The 21,096-nt window shown below is 37.7% G+C and overlaps 1 protein-coding gene across 1 annotated transcript; it reads right to left on the reverse strand.

Annotated features, from left to right (window-relative positions):
- Window positions 1-650: 650 nt before the first annotated feature.
- On the reverse strand, window positions 651-20,198 carry LOC138878039 (uncharacterized). The gene is made up of 5 exons (XM_070157697.1): window positions 19,844-20,198; window positions 4,661-4,818; window positions 2,414-2,616; window positions 1,655-2,213; window positions 651-1,250 (listed from the first exon to the last, which is right to left on the reverse strand). The coding sequence occupies exons 1-5, from the start codon at window positions 20,196-20,198 to the stop codon at window positions 651-653; spliced, it is 1,875 nt and encodes a 624-aa protein (XP_070013798.1).
- Window positions 20,199-21,096: the final 898 nt, after the last annotated feature.

The raw sequence follows: 21,096 nt of genomic DNA on the forward strand, positions 1-21,096 counted from the left end.
TAAAAGAAATAGGAATATACATGTTTCTTTGAAATAACTTTGACAAGTTTTTATTTGAACTTTGTCTAGTTTTGAATAATACTTTACACGTATTTGAATCACATCTATAACTTTCTCGTAACTATTTTTCTTGTAACATATTTAAAAAAAGTAATAAACACGAGGTTTTTATCTATAACCCGTTTCAGTACATAGTCTTTACCCTAACTATGATAAGGTTTTTCTTTGGCCTTAGCTCGTGACTTTGCTCTGCACTTGACTCATTCAACGAGTGAACTTTTCAGGGCTTAATCTTCTTTGCCTTTCCTTATACACATGCCCGTGTATATTATGTAGTCCCCCAAATTTTTTAGCGTTGAAGTATGAAGCCTCGAGCACTTGATTGTTCCTCTCATTTGTCCTTTCATTACAAAGGAAAAACATACGAGACTCGGAGGTGCGATTATAGATGAAGATTGCTTAACCCGTTTGAATTTCTATTAGAATAATTGTAAACCTAGGCCAGGAAGTTTAATTTATTCCACGTGCCTTGCAGGTCGTGACTCATTATTTAGTACGGGTTAACGTTTTGCCTATCATCTAAAATCGTTAGTAAAATTTTAATTCTAAAATTATATTTTAAAATATGGATATCTGACCATGGGTATTCTTCAGAAATAATATCTCTTCAGATGAACAACATTCCAATGTGACGGTAGTATCTTGCCATTCATTATTTCCAGCTCGTATGCTCCTTTACCTGCAATATCATGAATTCTATAGGGTCCTTCCCATGTTGGACTTAATTTCCCCGAGTTAGCTGTCTTCGTAGATTGAAAAACCTTTTTGAGCACGAAGTCCCCAATTTTGAAGAATCTGAGGCGTGCTTTTCGGTTGAAGTATCGTTCTATGACTTGCTTCTGTGCTGTCATTCTTATTAGTGCAACTTCTCTTCTTCCTTCAAGTAAATCAAGATTTACACGCATTTCCTCGTCATTAGATTCTTCTATCTCCTGTATGAATCGTGTATTCAGCTCTCCTATCTCAACTGGAATTAAAGCTTCAGCTCCATAAACCAATGAAAATGGTATTTCTCCTGTACTTGTTTTTGCTGTTGTGCGATATGCCCATAAAATACCAGGTAACACTTCTGGCCAATTACCTTTGGATTCCTCTAAACGCTTATTTAAATTGTTGATAACGACTTTGTTTGTTGACTCAGCTTGCCCATTACCCACCGGATGGTAAGGTGTAGACGTAATCCTTTTAATCTGCCACTTTGAAAGAATTCTGTGATTTGAGTGCCTATAAACTGAGGACCATTATCACACACGATCTCCTTTGGCACACCGAATTGGCATATGATATTCCGCCAAATGAAATCTTTAACTTCCTTTTCTCGCACCTGTTTGAATGCTCCTGCCTCTACCCATTTAGTAAAATAATCAGTGAGTACGAGCAAAAATATTACATGTCCTTTTGCTTGCGGTAGTGGACCCACGATATCCATCCCTCATTTCATAAATGGCCACGGTGCAATGACCGAATGTAACAACTCCACGGGCCTATGCATATTATTACCGTACCTTTGGCATTTATCACATTTTGCCACTAAACTTTCCGCTTCTTCTTCCATTTTGGGCCAATAATAACCTACCCTAATTAAGGTTCTTACCAATGACCTTCCTCCTGCGTGATTCCCACAATGCCCCTCGTGTATTTCTCTCATAACGTATTCCGTCTGAGAAGGTCCGAGGCATCTTGCTAAGGTACCACCGAATATTTTTCGGTAAAGATTGCCTTGCTTTAAGCAATACCGAGCAGCCTTTCTTTTGAAGCGCATGAGCTTTTTCTTATCTTCACGGATGGTACCATACTGCAAAAAAGCAATAATCTCGTTCCTCCAATCCCAAGTTAAGTTATTAAAATTTACTTCATTCTTATCGAGGTCGAGAACTGAATGAAACAAATGAATAACTGAAGCACTTTCATTGCTTGATATATCTTCCGCAGATGCAAGATTATCTAGGGTGTCGGCTTCAACATTTTCATCCCTTGGTATTTGTGTTACTTTCCAGGTTTGAAATTGCTTTATGAAATCCCGTACATTTTCTAAGTATTGCTGCATCCTTGCTTCTCTGGCCGTATAAGTCCTCATCATTTGATTAACTACGAGCTTTGAATCTCTTTTGATTATAATCCGATTTATGCCAGTTCTCGTGCCAGTTGTAAACCTGCAATCACAGCTTCATACTCTGTTTCATTAGTTATAGAAGGACATTTTATGGCTTGTCGAATGGTTTCGCCCGTAGGTGGTACCAAAACAATCCCTAAACCAGCACCCTTTACGTTAGATGAACCATCAATAAACAAGGTCCAAGTTCCTGGGTTAGATCCGTTGAATACCTACAACTCTTTTTCTGCTTCTAATTACATCCCTTGGCGAAAATCAACCACGAAATCAGCTAACACTTGAGAATTTATAGCAGTTCTAGGTTGGTAGGTGATATCATATTCACTTAATTCTATATCCCATTTAGCTAACCTATCTGACAACTCATACTTATGTAATATATTGCGTAATGGATAAGCAGTTACTACAGCAATAGGATGACATTGAAATAAGGCCTTAGTTTTCTAGATGCCATGATTAATGCAAGTGCAAGCTTTTCCAATTGAGGGTACCGAGTCTCTGCATCTAACAAAGATTTGCTAACATAATAGATCGGAGATTGCTTACCTTGGTTCTCACGGACTAAAACAGCACTTACCGCTACTGTCACACCTCCTTTTGGCCCGCGCCCGCAGGGGCACAGAGGGAGTTTTTCCAATTAAAGGACAATCGAAACGGGATTTGTTGTTTAATTCAGAGTCGCCACTTGGGAGATTTATGGTGTCCCAAGTCACCGGTTGAATCCCGAATCGAGGAGAATATTGACTCTGTATTACAGTCCGCGAACCAGAAATCCGGATAAGGAATTCTGTTAACCCGGGAGAAGGTGTTAGGCATTGTCGAGTTCCGTGGTTCTGGCACGGTCACTCAACTGTCATATCTGGCTTAATTATCTGATTTTATACAATTATGAACTTATGTGCAAATTTTAACTTTTAGCCGCTTTTATTATTATTATTTTTTAAAAAGACTTGCAACGTCGTGAAAACGGGTCTTGAACCACGTCACATCAATGCACCCGTGGTTATTGGCATATTTCGACTTCGTTGAGATTTGGATTTGGGTCACATAAATGTGTACCCGAGTTTAGGGAGATAACATTATTAAATACACGCCTAAAGATGTTAACGCGTTATTATTTTTGAGAAAAAGCCGTAAAATTCGCTATACGGTCTATCTCGAAATCTAAACATTTAAGATAACTATCTATTAAGGGCCCCGCAATTTGTGCGTTTTATTTGGCGAGGCTCATCTCGTTTATTTTAAAAGGACAACCCTAAAGTGACTACATTTTTCTATTAAGTTCGTCTCTAAAATAAAAGAAAATCTCCAAATTAATTACATGCTTAAAAAAATGACGTAACTTATTAGTTATTAGTTTAAGACAAATGCAAATGGAAAATTGCAATCGAGCTTGTACAAAGGAAAATTGTTTCGTATCTTATTCTATAAGTGAATATTACAAAAAAATTGAAATTATAAATAGAATACAGAATTGACAAACAATAATATCAAAACAAAACTAATTACTCTCTACCAATTTAGACCCACCTTACTAGATGAATTGAACCGCCAGAATTAATTGCTTACAACTATTTGAAACTAAAACCAACCTTAATTACTAATGCTTGCGAAAGTTTGTTAAAACTTGATCGACACTTGGAGAAATCTATTACATTTAAAGGAACTCTAACACGCCTTATTCGAACTCAACTCATGCCTATTGAATTAATGACCTTAGCTTTACTACATCGAATCAAACTTCAAATATAGCAGACCTACTGACTCTACGAAATTACTGGCTAATTATGTTTGCCTAATACCTGCGAATCTTTGTTACTAATAGGACTCAAAATCACAAACTTCAATTTATTTCTATTTCTGTTTTCGTGAGTTCAAAGTTATACTTTACCAATCAACTAAATCGAAACGATTCTCAATATTAACTATTTACCAATTCAAATGGTTACCGGTATGAGGAAAATTGTTCAAAACTGCCTAAGATAGTCCTAAGTGTAGTCCAAGCTGGTTCAATATCTAGTGACTTATTTTGATTTATGTGAACTAAACAGTGAGTGCTAATTTGCAAATTATTATATGATGTGGTCAATATCTAATACATAACCCAACTCAAGTTGAATGTGATTTTGAACTACCTTATTCTGATAATATGAACTAACAAAACTGAAATTATTTAACTATGAAATTCATACAGACACACACCTAATAGTTTAGCAATCTAACAGTTTGTTCCAATTAAACACACATACTGAACTGAACTGCCATTTGAAGGATTCAGTTCAGTAGTCCGACATCATACATCACCTAATTGCCAATCAGTGATTTAAAAGCAGTCCTAATTATACATATATCTACCATTCATATAACAGGAAACACATAACTAATATCAAATAGAATACAAGCATTCTATAGTTTGAACAATAAATCCTCTGGCCATTTCATTTCAGCTTCAATGAGCATACACCAAGATGATTCAAAGTAGTGTACCTGGAATCGAGAATAGAAGAAGAAGAAGAAAGGCAGGTCAGCAGCAGCAGTAGTATACAATACAGCAACACCACAGCAAAAAGCAGAGCAACAACCAGCAGAAATAACACCCAGCACAAGCAGTCCAAAACCCAGGAGTGAAACCAGAAAATACCAAGCTATTCACAGACAGGAACAGAATGTATTCAGAAATGAGACAAGAGAGTAGATTTTCTGATTTCTGTTCTTCAGATTCTCAAATAAAGACACTCAAAACCTTAATTAAACAGTAACAAACTGATTCTGATTTTCAGTAGTAAAGAAGACCTCACTTTTTCAGTATTTAGCTCTCAACTTATTGAACTCTTTAAGGTAAAAACTCAGCTTGTATTTCACTCTCAAACTCTGAATTTCTGATGTCAAAATCCAGCCTAGACTCTCTGAAAAAAAACTAAAAGAAAACTGATTTATCTTCTCCAAAAAACCTGCCCCTAAATCTGTCTTAAATTACTCTATTTATAACCCAAAAATAGGCCTGCTATCTCTGCCTTGAAACTATCAGATTCTAACTGCCCATCCCCCTTTGAATCTCATTACTTGATGTTTTCTTGTTTGAAGTTATTTTGTTCCCCACACCTGCATGCCTTGTTCCCTATTGTTTCAATCAAAACTATAGGTTATTATAGTATTCCTATTAACTCCCATACTATCATGTTATGTTCCCCATTGATATTAAACTAATGGTATCTATTATCCACTGAACAGACCCTTAAGTTAGTCCACTTGCAGACCTGCTAAATCCCAAAATTACCCCCTTAACCCCTGTGTATTACTGCCCTGCCCTAAGCTTCATTGATCTGTTATTAAAACTCTATGAGTTGTAACCCTAACAACTAATTTCTAATTGATCACTCAATTACTACAGCTATAAACCAATCCCCACTATCAAATTCACACATTCATTCAGAGCAGAAGACCAGATCATTCAAACATGGCATCAATCAAAGGGAATGAGTTGATCATATTGGGAACCAATCCTGATCAACTCAGACCCAGTGATTGAGCAGGGATTCAATAATACAAGCCAAATTTGAAGCAGTATGAATCAAATTATTATCAGGTTATTCTAACATTCAAGCATGTAAAACTAATCGACGACACTTATCCAATCGACTACACGAATTACAACACATACAATCAATAGCAAATAATCAGAATCGAACAGGCACACAGGTGATTCGAGTCGTATTGATAGAAACGGGGATTTATAATAAAACTTAACTAATCGAAGAAACTCATTCAAATCGATTATATAGTTTATCATATACTTGACCATGACCAGAAAAAGTTCGACCAAATAAAAGGTCATTGAAGAAGGACAGAATCAATCGACAAAAAAAATTAAAAAATCAATAAAACTAAACTAAACAAATAAACATATATAAACAAATACAAAATGGAACAAACAGGAAAGGAAAAATACCTCAAGAAGTCGGAAACTAGACGACCCTGACTTGGACTCTGACTCAGACCTTTTTTGAGGTCGAACGGACCTTAATCGAGTGTTCTCATCTGAGAACACTTCGACTAAAGTCCACTGGACACCCAAATTCCTTTAATTCGGACAAACTCCAGCCTTTGGTTTTCTAGGGTTCTTGGGGTTTGATTTGGGGTTCGAACGGTTTTAGCCTGATTCGAACCAAACCAAAGGTGGTTTGGTAACGAGGGAGGTCTGGGGGCGTCATGGTGTGAGTTTGGGGCTGGTTGGGGTAGTTTCAAGTTTTGCCCGAATCTTCGATTGAAGATTCGAGCAAAACGGATAGGGGATTCGTGGATAGGGTGGTTAGGTGCTCTAGTGGTGTTAGTTTCATGGCCAACGGCATCGTTGCCGCCGGCTTTCAGGTGAAGGGGTTTCAGGGCGGCTAGGGTTTCAGGGGAGGTCTGTTTGGTTTAGTCTCTGAGGGAGACGAAGATAGGGGGTGTTTGGTTTGGGGGGCGGGGTATGGATTAGGAATATATAGTATAGGGGAAATGATCCTGGGCTGTTCGATCTGATGAGATCAACGGCTTGGATCCGTTCATTAATGGAAACGATGTCATCTTGCTCACCTCGAGACCGGATCGGTCTTTGGATGGGAATGGATCGGGGCATGGGGCGATTTGTGGCCGTTGGATCAAATGAAATGAACGGCGTGGATCAATTGGCCTGATACGGCGTCGTTTCGGTTAGTCTGAGGGCAGGCTGGACCGTTTGATCTTGGGAGATCAATGGTTCAGATTTTGCACATCAAAACGACGTCGTTTAGGTGGTCTTGGAGACAGACCAAATTGGACCGGGTGGGGGTGCTGAATTGGGCCTGGTTTTGGGTTGTTTTGGACGACCCAGTTCCAATTTTATAGGTATTTCCACTTGTTTTTGTTTTTTTTTCTTTTAATTTCTAATTAGAAAATTTTTTTACAATAAATTGTAAAACCAAAATTAACCTACAAAAATATTAATTAACACTTAACTATAATTAACACACAAAATTTAACACCAATTAGAAACAAAAATCACACAATTGTACACTAATTGACTAAAATAGAACAAATACATATTTTTGTGATTTTCTTTCTTTTAAAACCAAACTATGGTTTAATTAATTCCAAAATGCACAATTAAATACTAAATATGCATGCAACATGTATTTTTGTATTTTTAATTAATTAAACAAAATAAACACTCACAGACAAAATAATTATGAAAAATGTCACGCGAAATTCTTAAACTTGTACCCAAATGACATTTGTTTTATTTTTCGATTTCTTTTGGAGTAGTTTTCGTGAAGCAAAAATCACGTGCTCACAACTACTTCTGAAACAGCAAGGTAGATGAGCAGTCTTTCCCCAGCCTTTGGTTTTGCGAGCAATGGTGGATTTATTAAGTATGTCTTCAAATTTTTGAGTGCATGCTGACATTCCTCGTTCCATTCAAAGTGATCTTGCTTTTTAAGAGCTGGAAAGAATTTAAAGCACTTTTCTGATGATTTAGAAATGAATCTTCCCAAGGCTGCAATTCTTCATGTCAACCTCTGCACTTCTTTTTTGCTTGAAAGCATATCAGGAATTTCTTCAATGGCCTTAATCTGTGCAGGATTCACTTCAATACCACGATTAGAAATAAGAAAACCCAAAAACTTACCTGACGCGACACCAAATGCACATTTCTACAGATTTAATTTCATATTAGATTTGCGCAAAATCTGAAATGTATCAGACAAGTGTGATATATGATCTCTCGAATGCTGAGTTTTAACGAGCATATCGTCTATATAAACCTCTATGGTTTTTCCCATATGTTCTTGAAACATTTTAGTAACAAGCCTTTGATATGTTGCACCAGCATTTTCTAGACCAAAAGGCATTACTTTATAACAGTAAGTCCCCCTGTCTGTTATGAATGAAGTTTTTCCTCATCTACCGGATCCATTTGATCTGATTGTACCCTGAATATGCATCTAAAAAACTTAATAGTTCATGTCCTACAGTAGCATCAATTAGCTGATTTATATATGGTAGTGGAAAAGAATATTTAGGACAAGCTTTATTAAGGTCTGTGTAATCCACACAAACTCGACACTTACCATTCTTCTTTGGAACTACAACAGTATTGGCTAACCAATTAGGATACTTTATGTTACACCCCAAGTTTTCATACGTGAGAGTACATCGTAAGTCATTGATGTAAGCTCGGAAATGAGATTCTATTTGGAAGCAAATAAAGTAAGTTAATAATGTTACCTTGGAGGTTACAAATATTTAAGATCATGAATAACGATTACCAAGAGGGTTGGAAATCTTAGAAGCTAAACCAATTGAAGAAAATAAGTTTCGTCGAAAGTCGACAAGTTTCGAATGTTATAACATGTACTTTGGGGTGAGACTAGGGTTATTAACATGATAAGGAGGTTATTCTATGAGTTATTTTAGTCGTATGATATTCATTTTCTACATTTTGAAGGCAAGCAAGTTGTGGAACAAGAGTTGGCAAAGGTCATCACAAGTTACATTCATAAATTTGTTGAAATTTAGGTCAAATGTATCTGAGAATTTCTCCAAATATACTTGGAATAATGGGGTGTTCTACCTACCAAATTGAAGGTCTACGAGTCTAGTTTCTAACGCATTAAACCGTTTGTCAATACGACATCGGAGTAGAGAGATATTCGCATTTTCGCGAGACCGCGCAAGCAGCTCCCAATGGGACCCACTTAGGCGGTGGTTGACCTACTTCAATTTATAAACGATTTGGACGCCTATTTTTGCTCATTTTTCAACTAAAGTTCGTCTCCAAACTTCTCCTAACCCTCCTAAACATATATCACAAGGGTTTGAAGTGATTCCAAAGTGATTACACCATATTTCAACATCAAAACTTAGTTCTAGTGAAGAACAACACCTCTTTGAGGTTGTGTTGTCATTGAGGATTGTTGTGGGCTGTATTTGGATGAAATTCCAAGTTGTTGCTGCTGTCTAAGGTGAGTATAACAACCTACTAATTGTGCTTAAGCTTGCTTGTATGTTGGTTAAGTTGTTAGGATGATAAACTATAAGATAATACTTGGACTAGCTTAAGTCACTTCTATGGTGTTGTATTGCTATTAAGGGTTGTTGTAAAATGAATATAACTTGGATTTTGACTTGAAGTTACTGTAGGAGGTATGTATATTATGTTCTTGCTTGTGCCTAAGGTTATCTTGATATTGATTAAGTTAAATGGATGGGCTAGACCTGAACTAGTGAATAAAGTTGCTAGTTGGGGATAGTTGAAGTTGTGGATTATTTTCGTTGTTATAAATATATGGTATAAGGCTGGAATCATTGATTAATGACTTCATTATCAAGTTAATGATACTTTTATGTTGAAGTAAGAAGTCTATAAGGATTGATAAGGGGTATACGGATTCCAATCGGAGTTTGCCGCTCGTCGTAATGTAGTTGTGACTTGTTGTGGTTATATGGTGTCTTGATATTGATAATTATGTATTGATGGATTGCTCTGGTCATTGTTGTTGGTATATGGTATTGGAGGAGGCCCTTGTTACAATGGAGATGCTGCCCAAATTTACGTAAACGAGCTACTAGCTTAAGTTATAGACTTAGCCTTTGCTCAGCACTGATTTTGAATCTCCTTATACTATGATAGATTGAGTTGACTTGTTTGAAGAGTTGCTTGGAAGGGATTAAGGACTCAACGGGTTTAAGGTATGTTAAGGCACTTTCTTCTTTCTTTTGGCATGGTCTAAAATGAAATGAACATAAACGATACGCTATTTCATAATGACTCTACTCCTAGCAACTAAGGTTGTCCATGTTGTTCTTTCCTTATAAAATTATTCTAAACAAGTGTGTATGATCCTTAAATCCTACTAAGGTTCATATTGATGGTAGGGATGTCCATAATGTTCTTAAGTCACTCCAAAAGGTTTAGAATATGATTCCATGAGTCTAGCATGCATTATATATAGTATCTATTTTACTCTACCGAGCCGCGCTATAGTCGGTCGGGTACGGCACCTATTGTGCAACCACTGATCAGTTGGGTTTACCGAGCTCCACGTGGCCGGGTACGATTCTACCGAACCTTATGATGGTCGGGTACGCCTTTACCGAGTCCTCTTTGAGGCCGGGTACGATATGATGATGATGCCCACAGAGGCGAATGTTTTAAAAAGTTTATGTATATATATGTATTATGCATTTCATATCAGTAACCCCCAGAGGCACTCTGATGTTACAGGTTGTATCTCCTTTATCTCTCTCTTTACATTACTGTTCTTGTTTATGCTTTCCTGCCTAACATACTCGGTACTTTATTCGTACTGACGTCCCTTTTGCCTGGGGACGCTGCATTTCATGCCCGCAGGTCCCGATTGATAGGTTGACAGTCCTCCTAGTAGGCTATCAGCTCAGCGAAGGTGTTGGTGCACTCCACTTGCTCCGGAGTTGCCTATTTGGTCAGTATGCTTTGGATATGTATTGATTGATATGGCGGGGCCCTGTCCCGACCTTTATGATTTTATGTACTCTTAGAGGCTTGTAGACATATGTCAGGTGTATGGATAATTGTATGGCCTTGTCGGCCTATGTTTCGAGTTTACTAATGGTCATGTCGGCCTTATAGGCCCGTATGTCACATATATTAGTTTGTATATCATGTTGGGTCTTCATATGTTGACTATTCCCTTATGTTTTATTCTTGTTATCTCAGGACGAGTTTTCTAGCTCATTTACTCATGATAACATGATAAGAAAGATATGTTACGTTGGTACTCGGTTGAGTAAGGCACCGGGTGCCCGTCGCGGCCCTTCGGTTTGGGTCGTGACAGAAGTGGTATCAGAGCAGTTCTGTCCTAGGGAGTCTACAAGCCGTGTCTAGTAGAGTCTTGTTTATGGGTGTGTTGTGCACCACACTTATAAGCAGGAGGCTACAGGGCATTTAGGTCTGTCACTCTTTCTTCTTACTCTAGATCGTGCAGTAGAGCTCAGTTGTAAGAATTCAAACTCCTAAATTCGACTTTAGTCATAATACAACGATACCTACTTCCACAAAGATAGTTGGTAAGAGATTACATGTGGATGTGAAAGAGTTGAGTCAGAGGAACTCGATTTCACATCATACTTATGATGAGTAAATATGAGGTCTTCAACAGATCGTGTGTGTACTAAGATGTGTATGCTTCTTAATAAGGAGCCTTAAGGCAAGGATATCTATTCACGAATATGGTGAAAATCTATGAGGGATTCAGAAGCTAGATACAAGTTTCAACAAGTAAAAGAAGTAAGGTGAAGAGGGGTACAAGGCACCCAGATAATGAAGATTATCAATATTTTCAAATCAGGCAGAGAAATATAAGCATTTTGGTACCTTCATCAATGACAGAGGTAAGTACAATTGGCCACACCCATCTCAGTTATGTTCTATGGGAGCTAACAGATATTATTTAAGAGAAAGATGGGATATCAGGATCCAGTTGGAGTTAGAGTAACCCAAAAATTGTGGATAGGTTGTTATCATTAACCAATGTTTCCGAAAGATGGTACAAATGTGGTAAAAGATATCCTTCTAAGACACCCAGATGGTGAACTCTAGAGTAGTACAATCAGATACGAATACTGGAATATTCAAAAATTTCAGAATATAGGCAGTGGGATCCTAGAAGGGACAAATATTTACCTTAGTATGACTCTAGCCCCGAGTAAAAAAAAAGAATGTTAGGCATTCTAATGAGATGAAGCTAGGGGAGCTTATAGGGAAAGAACTTTTTGTTGAAGTTTTCAGAATAAAGTGATAGACAAAAAGAATATTATCCGGAGAATAAGAAGAAAATAAATGAAGCATCATGAGTAAGATGTGATATAGGGGTGATAACAGTAAATCAAAATATGACACGATGACAGAGTCTATAGTCAAAGTGAAGGAAAATACAAGAGGTGACAAGCCTTAAGGCAATAAAAGAGTATAAGCCATAAAATCATATTTTTATTTCGAGAAATGAGTTGGTGACTTCAACGTGATTACCAGGAGGAAAGGTTAGACCCCAGAGTAATAAAAATCAGTATGGGCTGGTGAACAAGATAAAACCGAACATGAATTAGGGACCGGAGGATTTGATAATGGTCGACATCGTGAGAATTTCAAAGATCGTGCTCCAAACAATAATAGAATAGACAACAGACGAATAACCTTTAAAGGTTATTTAGGAAGTCGCTTACCTAAAGCAAGCACTCTGAGCAGAGTTAATCTTAAGGGACTAAATGTGCCAGTTACCGTAGGTGTCACCTTCGTGCGTAAGAAATTTAGTTATCCCTGGTACAGAAGGTTACCATAAGGTGATTAAGGTTCATTGATAATGTGAAAAGACGCCGAATATGAAAAGGTAAAACAAGTATAGGTAGATCGTCGTAGTACTAAATCTTAGTACTCCCCTGAAGGGGGGAATATGGTGTGATATGGTATTAAGTCGGAGTTAAGCGGTTCAGTTAACTATGGAATGGTAAAGGAAGAATGTGGTAAAAAGGAGAAAGGGATGATGTTGCATTTATTCAGTTCCTGCAGATATGTTGCGAATCCAGAACATTATACAAGCACGACACCGGGGAGAGGCAGTAAAAGTTTCCGTCCAGGATGTTATTGATAAATAAGTATGAATGGACATTTGATACATCTGGAGCTAGTGGTGAGAGATAAGTTAAGACAAAGGATATATCCCAAGAGGGATTAGGCAGAATAAATATATATATATGAGAATGGACCAACGAGTAATTAGTAGTTGATTTAGGAAGAGCCCAGTTATGGCTAGACAAGAGGTCACGGATAAATCAATAGATCATGCAAGATAAATGTAGTGAACTGCAGCATAATGAATTCAGTCTCGCAGATACAAGATCGCAATCATTTGAAAAAAATTCAGATAGGAGTTGAGGCAATTAAAGGTACCACTTTTAAAGGTTTATGAAAATAAGAGAGAGTGTCACTAAGGAGACAATAAAAATTTGAGCTTAGAAGTAACCCTACGAGCACAAAGGCATAAATTTATGTAACTAAGGATTATTATAGGCAAGTAAGAATAACGAAAATTACCTTCGGGTGTACGATATATCAAGCTCGCAACTTTACAAGAGCCAGAAGGTCTCCCTAAGTACTACAATGAAAGACTAGTTGAGGAAATAAGGAAGAAGGTTTCCACCTAAGCATAGTGAGCTAGAGAGTAAATGATCCTGTAACAACAGTCTCACTACAATATTGTATACACTCCATAAGAAAGTGGCACCTATCATGGCTAATGAATGGTAAAAAAAGAAGCTATCAAAGGTGATGTTTGAGATCATATAAGGTACAAGAAATTATAGTATTCGTGGGCAAAAAGGACAAGCCAAGTATTCATGCAACAAGTGATAGAACGACCATCAAAAGTAATTGCTTACATTTAAGGACAACTGAGAAGGCACAAAAGGAAATTTATGGTGCTATCAAGTTAAAGGAAGGTTGGGAGTAGTATAAATAGATCGGTGTAGGTCCTAAGGTAAAGTATTGTAGAGCAACAAGGTTTTAGGTAGATAGGAGTAAGGATATGAAAAGATGAGTGAGAAGGTGACGAGAATATGTATGTCCTCGGGATTAAACCCATCAAAACAAGGGAGCTGATGATTTCCATATGAATAAAAAACTCTATACAGCCTGAATGAACCCAGAGGAGTCTAAGACTAGGTGCATTTAGAAGAGATGGAATGTTGCCCTGGCGGTAGAATAAGGGTGTAATTGTGATAGATAAGAGGATGATTCTTAGGCCTTTGATTGAGTAATGATTTAACGAGAAAGGGATTTCATTAATTGCACGGGATTAGAATACCCCCATAAGATGAATCGCGTTGGGATGCAATGAAATATGGTTATTGAAGTATAGTATTATCCCTAGGTGGATCAGGAAAATCACTTCAGATGTTCCCCAATAAGATGTGAGCCCTAGTGACAGTGTATTACGTAAGAGGTTGCAAGTTATCAGTGATAGATTATAGATCAACATTAAGGTGAATAAACAATAGATGGGTACAAGTTCCAAAGTATGAGATGAGATTTGTTTGTTATTCTTAAGATGAATAAAAATGAGGAAGCACTAAAGGACTTAGATTTATACATATAGGATAAGCAGCGAGAGAGTAACCTGGAGTTGGGTAGCAAGCCTCGGTAATTATAAAACGAAGTAAGTTTTATGGTATAGTATAACCTGCCTAGATGTAGTAAATCCATAAGGATAGATATGCAAGGCTATGAAACAAGAGATAGCAATAGTCTTAAGTTCGATAAAGTACCAAGCGAAAGACATCAATACACCTATAGATTTCTAGAGGGACAGCTTTTCATAATTCTGTATATGTTCATACGGTGAGGCTTATAGATTGGCTAAAAGATGGAGGAAAAAGGGAAGACGAGTCGCTAGGCACTCATATAAGGACACAGTCGTACATACTGCATGATATAAGGTAGCAAATGTTACGATGTTGGAAAAATTCCGACCACATGTCATGGCGTGACAAAGAGGCCTAAAAGGGGGGAATGCCCAAGCGTTTGGATTTATTCACAAAACTGTTGCTTAGATGGCAAGATGAACATTAAAGTATTCGTAAGAGCCATAGTTTATGAAATTGATAAGTGCATCAGTCAACATTCGAGGACGAATGTTCCAAAGGGGGGAATGATGTTACACCCCAAGTTTTCATACGTGAGAGTACATCGTAAGTCATTGATGTAAGCTCGGAAATGAGATTCTATTTGGAAGCAAATAAAGTAAGTTAATAATGTTACCTTGGAGGTTACAAATATTTAAGATCATGAATAACGATTACCAAGAGGGTTGGAAATCTTAGAAGCTAAACCAATTGAAGAAAATAAGTTTCGTCGAAAGTCGACAAGTTTCGAATGTTATAACATGTACTTTGGGGTGAGACTAGGGTTATTAACATGATAAGGAGGTTATTCTATGAGTTATTTTAGTCGTATGATATTCATTTTCTACATTTTGAAGGCAAGCAAGTTGTGGAACAAGAGTTGGCAAAGGTCATCACAAGTTACATTCATAAATTTGTTGAAATTTAGGTCAAATGTATCTGAGAATTTCTCCAAATATACTTGGAATAATGGGGTGTTCTACCTACCAAATTGAAGGTCTACGAGTCTAGTTTCTAACGCATTAAACCGTTTGTCAATACGACATCGGAGTAGAGAGATATTCGCATTTTCGCGAGACCGCGCAAGCAGCTCCCAATGGGACCCACTTAGGCGGTGGTTGACCTACTTCAATTTATAAACGATTTGGACGCCTATTTTTGCTCATTTTTCAACTAAAGTTCGTCTCCAAACTTCTCCTAACCCTCCTAAACATATATCACAAGGGTTTGAAGTGATTCCAAAGTGATTACACCATATTTCAACATCAAAACTTAGTTCTAGTGAAGAACAACACCTCTTTGAGGTTGTGTTGTCATTGAGGATTGTTGTGGGCTGTATTTGGATGAAATTCCAAGTTGTTGCTGCTGTCTAAGGTGAGTATAACAACCTACTAATTGTGCTTAAGCTTGCTTGTATGTTGGTTAAGTTGTTAGGATGATAAACTATAAGATAATACTTGGACTAGCTTAAGTCACTTCTATGGTGTTGTATTGCTATTAAGGGTTGTTGTAAAATGAATATAACTTGGATTTTGACTTGAAGTTACTGTAGGAGGTATGTATATTATGTTCTTGCTTGTGCCTAAGGTTATCTTGATATTGATTAAGTGAAATGGATGGGCTAGACCTGAACTAGTGAATAAAGTTGCTAGTTGGGGATAGTTGAAGTTGTGGATTATTTTCGTTGTTATAAATATATGGTATAAGGCTGGAATCATTGATTAATGACTTCATTATCAAGTTAATGATACTTTTATGTTGAAGTAAGAAGTCTATAAGGATTGATAAGGGGTATACGGATTCCAATCGGAGTTTGCCGCTCGTCGTAATGTAGTTGTGACTTGTTGTGGTTATATGGTGTCTTGATATTGATAATTATGTATTGATGGATTGCTCTGGTCATTGTTGTTGGTATATGGTATTGGAGGAGGCCCTTGTTACAATGGAGATGCTGCCCAAATTTACGTAAACGAGCTACTAGCTTAAGTTATAGACTTAGCCTTTGCTCAGCACTGATTTTGAATCTCCTTATACTATGATAGATTGAGTTGACTTGTTTGAAGAGTTGCTTGGAAGGGATTAAGGACTCAACGGGTTTAAGGTATGTTAAGGCACTTTCTTCTTTCTTTTGGCATGGTCTAAAATGAAATGAACATAAACGATACGCTATTTCATAATGACTCTACTCCTAGCAACTAAGGTTGTCCATGTTGTTCTTTCCTTATAAAATTATTCTAAACAAGTGTGTATGATCCTTAAATCCTACTAAGGTTCATATTGATGGTAGGGATGTCCATAATGTTCTTAAGTCACTCCAAAAGGTTTAGAATATGATTCCATGAGTCTAGCATGCATTATATATAGTATCTATTTTACTCTACCGAGCCGCGCTATAGTCGGTCGGGTACGGCACCTATTGTGCAACCACTGATCAGTTGGGTTTACCGAGCTCCACGTGGCCGGGTACGATTCTACCGAACCTTATGATGGTCGGGTACGCCTTTACCGAGTCCTCTTTGAGGCCGGGTACGATATGATGATGATGCCCACAGAGGCGAATGTTTTAAAAAGTTTATGTATATATATGTATTATGCATTTCATATCAGTAACCCCCAGAGGCACTCTGATGTTACAGGTTGTATCTCCTTTATCTCTCTCTTTACATTACTGTTCTTGTTTATGCTTTCCTGCCTAACATACTCGGTACTTTATTCGTACTGACGTCCCTTTTGCCTGGGGACGCTGCATTTCATGCCCGCAGGTCCCGATTGATAGGTTGACAGTCCTCCTAGTAGGCTATCAGCTCAGCGAAGGTGTTGGTGCACTCCACTTGCTCCGGAGTTGCCTATTTGGTCAGTATGCTTTGGATATGTATTGATTGATATGGCGGGGCCCTGTCCCGACCTTTATGATTTTATGTACTCTTAGAGGCTTGTAGACATATGTCAGGTGTATGGATAATTGTATGGCCTTGTCGGCCTATGTTTCGAGTTTACTAATGGTCATGTCGGCCTTATAGGCCCGTATGTCACATATATTAGTTTGTATATCATGTTGGGTCTTCATATGTTGACTATTCCCTTATGTTTTATTCTTGTTATCTCAGGACGAGTTTTCTAGCTCATTTACTCATGATAACATGATAAGAAAGATATGTTACGTTGGTACTCGGTTGAGTAAGGCACCGGGTGCCCGTCGCGGCCCTTCGGTTTGGGTCGTGACACTTTACCTCGCGGATGGATCCAATCTTTAGCAATTTTTGAACCTCTTCTTGAATCACCTGATTCTTGAAAGTTCCTTACTTTCTTTTCTTCTGTTTGACAGGAGGATACGTTGGATCTTCATTCAATTTGTGAGTCGTTACCTCCGGGGGTATTCCTGTCATGTCAGAGTGGGACCAAGCAAAACAGTCCACGTTAGTTTTCAAAATTTCAATTAACTTACCTCTCATGCCTTGGCTTAGATTGGCCCCTACGTAGACTTTCTTATCAGGCCATTGTTCAAATAACATCACAGCCTCTAGTTCTTCAATTATTATTTTGATATTTTCGTTTTCTTCTGGTTCTTGAATGGTATCAGGCCTTGAATCCACATCTGTCCGCCCTTGTTCAGTTGAGGTTTGTATTGTGATGCCCTCAACTGTCTTCTGTGATTGCTATTTTTTTTTTTTTTTGTATTTGAATCTGCTACAGAGTTGATGCTCCTGGATGTAAGTTTATCCCTGCGGATTTGACATATTCCCCATAGTGATGGAAATTTAATAACTTGATGCAAGGTTGAAGGAACGACATCCATTTCATGGATCCATGGTCTCCCAAGGATCATATTGTAAGCCATCTCCATATCTACTACTTGAAATTTTGTATCTTTGACAACTCCTTCTGCGAGTGTGGTGAGTGTTACCTCTCCTTTTGTTACAACACTAGAATTGTCAAATCCGGATAAAGTATGCGCCTTTGGTATTAATTTATCCTCAGATTGCATCTCACGTAATACACTTAGCAAAATAATGTTCGCGAAACTACCTGGATCAATCAAAACTCATTTCACATTAGTATCATGTACAATTAAAGATATTACCAGGGCATCGTTATGAGAAGATAATACGTCATCCGCATCAGCATCATCAAATGTAATGTTGTCTCTCTCTAATACATGTCGCACCCGTTTCCCTTGGGTAATTGTGACTTTGGAAATTCTATTAGCTGCAGTGTACGTTACGCTATTGATGTCTTCACCCCCACTTATAACGTTGACGGACCTTTTGGGAGAAGGTGGTTTAAGGGGTTCCTACCTATTCTTCATGTAAGTTTGCTTACCTTTCTCACTGAATAACTCGGTGAGATACCCTTGTTTTAAAAAATGATCAACTTCACTTTATAAAAATCTACAATCTGTTGTTTTATGCTCGTGATCATTATGAAACTCACACCAATGATTAGGGTTGCGCCTGTTTGGATTTGATCTCATCTCTTTTGGCCACCGTACCTTGTCATCTATGCTTCTCAAAACAGCTACGAGCTCGGAAGTGCTCACATTGAAATTGTAACCGCCAAATCTCGCCTTCAAATTTCTATCATCATCTCGTGACTCATGTGTGTTTCGATCATTCCTAAATCTTGATGAAGAGCCTGACTCTCTATTCCTTGATCTGTGATCGTACCTTTGATTGTCCTGTTTTGACCGTGAATCTTTTCCCGCAGGTCCCATGTATGGCTCGTACCTATTTTTGCCGGACCTTTTTTCGGTTTCCGCCCGTCTCGAACTTACTTTTTCTTCTTTTTGGAATCGTGTAACAGTATGTTCTTCTATCCTTAGCTTCGTGCTATACCTGTTGTAAACGTCATTCCATGTTGTAGATGAAAATTCACGAAGACTTTCCTTGAGTCGCCTCGTAGCTTCTGAGCTCTTTTCATTCAAATTACTTAAGAAAGCTATAGCTGCCCAATTATCAGGTACACGTGGTAATGTCATTCTTTCACGTTAGAATCTGTCCACGAACTCCCTAAGCAATTCTGAGTCCTCTTGTTTGATCTTGAAAATATCTTCCATTCTTTTTTTGACTTTTTGAGCTCCCGAGTGTGCTTTGATGAAAGAATCTGCAAGCTCAGCAAAAGAATTTATAGAATTTTCGGGTAAAAGAGAATATCATGTTAATGCACCCTTGGTGAGTGTTTCACCGAATTTTTTGACTAATACTGATTCAATCTCCTACTTGGTCAAGTCATTACCTTTTATGCCTTTTGTGAATGTAGTCACGTGGTCTCGTGGGTCTGTTGTTCTATCGTATGTTGGAATATCAGACATTTTGAATTTCATTGGAATTGGGAGGGGAGCAGCACTTGGCTTCCAGGGTTGTTGCGAATATTTATCTGTATCTATCCCTTTGATTACGGGCGACACCCCGAGTATTTGCTCTATGCGGTCACTTTGCTCTTTGAGCTATTTCTGCAATGTTAGTACTAAATTTTGTAAATCAGAATTGACTAAGTTACCTGGTTCTCCCTCCTGTGATTCGTTGGGGGTTCCACCGCTACCTGAATTAACAAGCCCGGAACGAGGGTTCTCCAAAGTGTTGTTATTTGGAGTGGGCGTGGATGGTGCAGCAGGTAATTGGCTAGCAAAAGCCTTAAGAGCTTTATTGACCTGTGCAACAATTAGTTTCTGCAAAGCTTCATCGATAGCTTCAAGATTTTCAAAATGAGTGTTTCCATTTGTATGAGATCCATGAGGAGAGCCTTCACGAGACCTCCAAGGAGAGCCTCGTGGAGAAGGGACCGGGGTTTGATTACCCTGTAGATTTCCCTGAAGTTGTTGGTTTCCTTTAATGTTGTCGTTGTTGTTCGACATGGTTGATGCAACAAGGAAAGTTAAGCTAAAAGAGGATAAATTATCATATTCCCAGTAACGGAACCAATTTGTTTAACCAAAAAATGAGATTTCGGTCAAAGCTTTAATTTAGAAGAACTCGGGTTGCTGATAATCAAAAGAATACATGAAAGAAAGTAATTTGGCTAGAAATAAGATAATCAGAAGAAAAACAAGTAAATCAGTATACTCAGATAATATTTTGTGTGTGTATAATTGATCCGTTTTCTCCCTTTTATAGCTACTTTGGAGATATGCGTTTTGTCTTTGTCATAATAAGGCTATTATGGGCAATTAAAGACATTAAATGCTACGTTACCATAATAATTGTATTTAATACAGATTCTCTAACGTTATTAGTATTTAAGGCTCATTAAGTACTGTATCTGTACTCAGAGGCGGACCTACATGGTCACTAGAGGGGTCACCGAAACCCTTTAACTTCGGCAAAAACCGTGTATATATACTTGTATATACATCAAGGACCCCCTAAATAATTTTGATGTGCCCCTCAAACACAAAAGTTTGATTGCTGGGTTGGTTTAACATGTGGCATTTGCTCCTCTCTCTCAAGATGACCTAGGTTCAAGACCTAGCGGCAGCAGCAATGCGTGCTCCTTTTCATTTTATTTTTTTTCTCTTTGAATTCAAGGTAGTTTAGTATTCTGTATTTAAAGCTCAATTTGGTTTTCTCTCTCTTTTTTTTTTAATCTTTTCCGAGTTCAAATTTTAGCACTAATACATTTAGTGAATTTAGTTTAGCTTTGCTCCCTTCAATCTCTCTCAAAAGCCTCAAACCAAACTTCTCTCCACGACTAGTTCTTTAGAGCTTCTATATAAAATAGTCAAAAACTTTTTTGAGAAACGTCTTTCTAGAATT

This window comes from Nicotiana sylvestris, chromosome 1 (assembly GCF_000393655.2).
Source record: "Nicotiana sylvestris chromosome 1, ASM39365v2, whole genome shotgun sequence".
In the NCBI taxonomy this organism is placed as follows: Eukaryota; Viridiplantae; Streptophyta; class Magnoliopsida; order Solanales; family Solanaceae; genus Nicotiana; species Nicotiana sylvestris.